This window comes from Hyalella azteca, unplaced genomic scaffold (assembly GCF_000764305.2).
Source record: "Hyalella azteca isolate HAZT.00-mixed unplaced genomic scaffold, Hazt_2.0.2 contig6034, whole genome shotgun sequence".
Lineage (NCBI taxonomy): Eukaryota > Metazoa > Arthropoda > Malacostraca > Amphipoda > Hyalellidae > Hyalella > Hyalella azteca.
The window spans coordinates 23964-29963 of NW_025936206.1; the positions used below are offsets into that span (position 1 = coordinate 23964).

Genomic DNA, 6000 nt, shown 5'->3' on the forward strand with positions numbered 1-6000 from the left:
TCAAGAATTTTACTTTATTTATGCTTTCTGATCAACTAGAATTCTCGTCTAGGGTTAGACGTTAGAATATCACGCTTCTTCGTCGTATTAAGCTTTCATGAGAAAAAGGTTTCGTGATTTTCAGAAACCTCGAAATAGTACATAATAAAAAATCGATCGTGTTTTAATGATACATGTTCAAGTTTTGATTATGCTGAGTAATTTCTAAATCACTGAAGTGGAATTACTTCGTGATTCTTTGTGATGTGGGTCATGTTCATCAAGGACTTTCCAGTAGGTCCTTGTGCGTTCCGTTCTTGTAAACCCTTGAAGAAAAATATCTTAACCGAGATCCGTTTGAGTGCCGTTCTGATCCTCTGGATCTGCGGATCGCACTATCTTGGAGATGGCAGGACCTTGACCTGTTTTTGCCCGCAAATTTTGGGCGACGAAATTTTGCCCGCCTTGAATTATGGAGTTCTAAAAAAGTGTATAATTTGAACCTTGACTCATATCTGCAAGGAAGTACTCAGGACTAGCTATGCAATTTTTTTCAGTTGATAAAATATCTTAAACTATCTATACGACTCAAATACATTTTCTTTAAAGATTATCCACTACAGATACCATGATGTTCACCCGTGCCACACTACCGCTCTACTCAGAAGCCAGACCTCGACTGTTTTGAATATGCTTATCCCCTTCGATGCTCGGGTTTTCTTTCATTTCGGCGAGGGTGGCGCTCGGTCATTGAGCGGGCGACGATCGAGTCAGTGTTATCCAGAGCAGCGATATACACACAAATTCACACCCGCGACCCTTGCCCGAAACAACATAGAATGCCGGGAGTAAAGAGCGCGGCGTGCTCTCTTTGTTCCGTTATAGCAAGGGGAGTGTGACTTGAAGGGACAGCCGGGTGGGGGGAGTATGTTTTTACCTGCTATCACTCAGGAGGGGTTAGGGAGGACAGCGTTCCACAGACGGTTATATCACGGCGAAGCAATCCTGTAAAATATTTAACAAAAAGAACGCAATTAGACTGATAACATTTTTGGTTCAATGGCAAGTGTACAAATGTTTCATTTTAAAGTGCGCGCATTTTGGATTTCAATTTTCGCCTTTTGTTAGTATTACCCGCAATCTTCAAAAAGTCAATTGCTTGCAGCTAACTAGAAAAAAAATGAATCAATATTTCATTCTTCACGAAGACATGAGCAGCCACAGAAGCCTTGTGTTATAATAATATTATATGGTCCCACTTGCTATAATATTTTTTAAATGCTAGTTAAAATTCCATGGAAGACGATATTCATGTATTATTATCAATTATTATTACAAATAACGAGCATATGTCCATGCAGTTTTTCCTCATCACGACGAGCCACGGAGTTATTTATATAGCTGCTATCCCGAACATGTATAGTCTCTGGTATTTATTTTATTGTTGAATTAGTGCGAACAAAATTTTGATATGATAAAGTTGATATGAACGCCGCGCACAGCAGTTGAATAACTAAAAAATACAACTACTCCTAAGTTCATACTCAATTTTCAAATTTATTTTGAGAAGGATAGTGACATTAAATTGTGTATTGATAATGTCATTCATGTATAATAATTAGAATACGAAATTTGTTAGGATGCAGTTGTAATAAGAGCAGACTCCTCGGTATATTAGCGGCAGGATAGAATTATGTCTACTGCCATATATATAGGCATTTGTTGATAAAATTCTATCCTTCATTATATTCGCTAAGCTTCTTATAACTTGGAGCCAATCTAGCGACTTATCGAGTTTCAAATTACTAAGCTGAGTGTGAACAAGGAAACTAATAATTTTGAATTTACGAACATTATTATCAAATAGATTTGCGCGCAACGAGTATCTCGCTGTTTCGTTGGCGCTACTCAGGAGTGTTCATTTTCGTGTAGATTTACTGTTCTATTGACTATTTTATCGGGGAATGAAGTAGTTTCTAGTTTATAAAAATCCATATACTGTAATTTATTTGCAATACCTAGTGATGAATTAGCAGCAGAAATGTACATAGCTTTAGGTCGTACTGTGTACATAGTACGTGTTTTGTGAACGATTTAAGGATAATCATAATGATAACTTTTTAAAACGTTTATTTTAAAACACGAGTTTATCAACATTAAACATAATTCATGATAAAACATAACAATTGAAACTTGTAAGAACAATGAACTTTTCCGGCGCTTTTATTAACAAAAATGCAACGACATTTCAGTCCCAAACAAAAATTTGCGAACTCAACTAGTAACTAGTGTGACATTTATTTTATTTAATGATTAAATTTTTGAGCTGAAAAGTTGGTCGAAATAGACAATATTTTTGGTGTAGAATAGTTCGGCGAAAATTTCAGTGCTCGGTTTAAATTAAATATTTATTGATGTCACTAATATTATAGTGAAAATTTTTATGCAATCAAAAATATTTGTCGCAATCACAGTTTATATGCACAGCAAACAACGCCTGGTGGGATTGGCTTCAGATTCAGCTCAGAGTTTTTGCATAGGAGGATTACTTCAGTCTCTTCAATTTTCAATCGACAACTTTTTGTTTTCTAACAACAGAGAAAACAATTGCGTTGTTTTCTCATCTTCATTTTATTATTTTTTTCACTTATTATTCAATATTATTGTCTGTGTAACTTGTTCACCCCACCAATCGTGTTACTGCATCTTATGTGCATTTTATTCTTATTAGTAATTTAGAATAAAGAAAATATTATTATTCTTATTCTTTAGAAGTCATTTCTTGATAAAAAATTCTGTCCATTAAGACATTTGTACATGAAAACGAAGCTTCAATTTAATAATGGAATTTTTAATGGAAGGCATAAAAAAGTGACTTCATTAATTGCCTATAGGTAGCGATTGGTGCACATTTTCTCGAATGATTCAGTATTAACCTAACGTAATATGTTCGATTTCATTTAGAAGCTTCTTAACGAATCTTCTTTAAAATATTTCCCAAAATAAGCAAAGTTTTTCTAACACTAATCAAGATATTCGTACCCAATTCAGCCTTCATTCCCGATCAATGAATTGAGGTACCGTACTCGAAGTCAGGCGCGGAAGAGGCTGCTGGCTTGGGTATGTAGACTGGAGTCTTGTGCTCGTGGTTTGGGCTGCCGTACCCGATATCTGAGGAGTCCAAAGTTTTGTCGTGTGGCGTAAAATGTTTTCCGTGGTCATTGAGGTCGAAGTCGTCGTGCCCTTTTTCATCGTGAAAACTTTTGCCGTAACCGCCATGACCATGGCCCTTGCCTTTCCCGTGTCCTTTGCTGAAACCAAATCCTTTGCCTTTTCCTTTGCCTTTACCTTTTCCACCGCCATAGCCACCGCCATGTCCATGACTACCTCCATGTCCATATCCTCCATGGCCATGTCCGCCGTGTCCATGTCCAAATCCTCCATGTCCATGACCAATATCGTGACCATAGCCTCCACCATGTCCATGACCAATATCATGACCATAGCCTCCCCCATGTCCTCCACTGAAATGGATCCCATGTCCCCCACCATGGCCGTACCCTCCATGGCCATGTCCACCGTGTCCATCAAAATGGCCGTAACCCGAGACTTTGGGCCCGTCTATGTGATCAACCAAATATGTGTAGCCCTTTATGCTCGGCCCATTTCTGTTGCCTCCTCCTCCAAATCCTCCGAAGTGGGCGATGGCCTTTTCATGAGTTCCGTGATATTGAGCTTTTAGTGACTCTTTTACTGGGTCATTGCCGAGTTTACCGGATTTTGTGAGAACTCCTTTACCTTTCGGGATGAAGTCGTAAGGTCCCAACTGAGGTCCCTTGTATGGAGCGGGTTTGAAACTTATCTTTCCGTATCCACCTCCATGACCGAAGTCGATGTGACCACCAAAACTACTTCCATGGCCGTGACCACCATAACCACCCCCGTGATCGTCGTGACCAAAGTCATGACCATAACCTCCTCCATGTCCGATATCAAAACCCCCATGTCCATGGTGATCGAAGCCACCATGACCGTGATCAAACCCTCCTCCATGGTCAAAACCACCATGTCCACCATCTCGAGAAGTTGCTACATCGCCCAGAGCTCTGATGTGTCGTCCCGCCCTATGTTCAGGCTGATCCCCGGTGAAGGCAGGACTGTAATCGCCGTAATCTCCTTCGTCGTCGGGATCAACTAATTCGCCCCCGCTGTACGCGGCGCTGTGACTGTAGGCTACCCTCGCGTACCCGTCGACGTAGCCACCGTCGTCATAGCCCACGCTGCTACCATACCCGCCATGACTGCCGTGGCCAATACCACCTCCATGTCCACCGTGTCCTGAAGAACCTCCCCCACCTTTACCATATCCTCCAACATGTCCACCGCCTCCATACCCACCACCACCACCTCTGTGTCCACCACCTCCATATCCTCCTCCGCCGCCTCCGTATCCTCCACCACCGCCACCATATCCTCCGCCACCGCCACCACCATATCCTCCACCACCACCTCCATATCCTCCGCCGCCACCACCATATCCTCCACCGCCATGTCCTCCACCGCCGTATCCTCCGCCGCCATGGCCATATCCGCCACTTCCGGATCCTCCACCATAACCACCACCGCCGTAGTCCTGAACGATTGGTTGGATGTGAATCTCATGAATTTCATGAGTTTCAATTTCCCCGCCTTTCTTGCCTCCTTTGGACGCCTTTTTGTATGCCTTCTCCGCCTCCTTCACGCCCTTCCATATACTTTTGAAGACTCCCTTGAGTTGCTTCTTCATTCCTTTGCCCGTGTGTCCGTAGCCGTCGTAGTCTCCTCCTCCCTTGCCTTTACCCTTGCCTTTACCTCCCGATATTTCATAGGCCTCGATACTGTATCCGTAGCCTTCATCGTAACCGTCGTAACCACCTCCATAACTGCTGCCTCCACCATACCCTTGTCCTCCGCCACCATACCCACCATCGTCACTGATGATGATATATCCAGCTGGTCCTCCTCCTCCTCCTTTACCTTTGCCCTTGCCTTTCCCTTTCCCTTTTTTTCCATCTCCTCCACTGTATCCTACGCCGCTGTTTTTTATCGTTACAATAAATTGTTCTCCCACTGGTCCACCGTATCCACCACCACCACCATGGCCTCCATCTCCATAGCCATCTCCACCACCATAGCTCCCACCACCGTGACCACCACCTCCATAGGTACGATAGCTTACTATGTGGGAGCTCCCGCCATACCCTCCTCCTCCACCACCACCATATCCACCACCTCCTCCATATCCGCCACCCCCACTGCTATAGGCCGCAACGATGGGTGGAAGGATGGAAGCCACCGTGTGGGGGTCGTAAGATCGCTCTTGGTTTTCGACTCGAGGTCCTTCAACTTTGGCAGTCGACTCTCTCTCGGACGTCTGTCGGCTGGACCCCAACTTCAGAGTTGGCAGATCCCCGATGTTGACGACGGCCACTTGGTCCACGTCGTAGGCGAGGTCGGCCAGCGCCGCTCTTGCGATGGGATCGCTAACCGGGACCACGGGACGACGATAGCTGTTCGCTGTAGTCGCGGGTACGTAGAAGACGACAGCGAGTAGAACTGCCAACGCTGCCGCCCGCCACTGCGAACAGCCCGCCTGCAGCTGCATTGCGCACGGCCTCCTGAAATATTTATATACTGGGAAACCGACTTGGAATTTGTAGGCATAGCCATTTTTTTGAATAAGGTTTGCTGACAGATTTATATCGTACAGAATTAATAGGCAAATGAAATGATAGAAAAGATGATAGTTGCAAGATTTATTTTGTAGACATGAATAGCACTAAAATTGATCCAAACGAATCAAAATTCAAGGAAATATTTTTAATCGATTCAAAATTAGCATGAAATATAGAGTTCTCAATCAAATAAACGGGATAAATTCAGGATTTAACTAACTAAGTATCTAACTAAGTATCTAAATATTGAAATTGCATCCCACAAAAAATTGGGGAAAATTAATATTACTAAAGATTAGTTGTAAAT

At 43.0% G+C, this 6000-nt stretch overlaps 1 protein-coding gene across 1 annotated transcript; it reads right to left on the bottom strand.

Annotated features, from left to right (window-relative positions):
• Positions 1-2094: 2094 nt before the first annotated feature.
• Positions 2095-5631, bottom strand: LOC108672936 (uncharacterized PE-PGRS family protein PE_PGRS54-like). Its single transcript, XM_018160705.2, has one exon. The coding sequence runs from the start codon at positions 5621-5623 to the stop codon at positions 3044-3046; it is 2580 nt and encodes an 859-aa protein (XP_018016194.1). The 5' UTR covers positions 5624-5631; the 3' UTR covers positions 2095-3043.
• Between the last annotated feature and the right edge of the window lie 369 nt (positions 5632-6000).

Bases quoted from the DNA above. Each gene is read 5' to 3' on its own strand.
- LOC108672936 (XM_018160705.2), bottom strand. From the start codon at position 5,623: ATGCAGCTGCAGGCGGGCTGTTCGCAGTGGCGGGCGGCAGCGTTGGCA.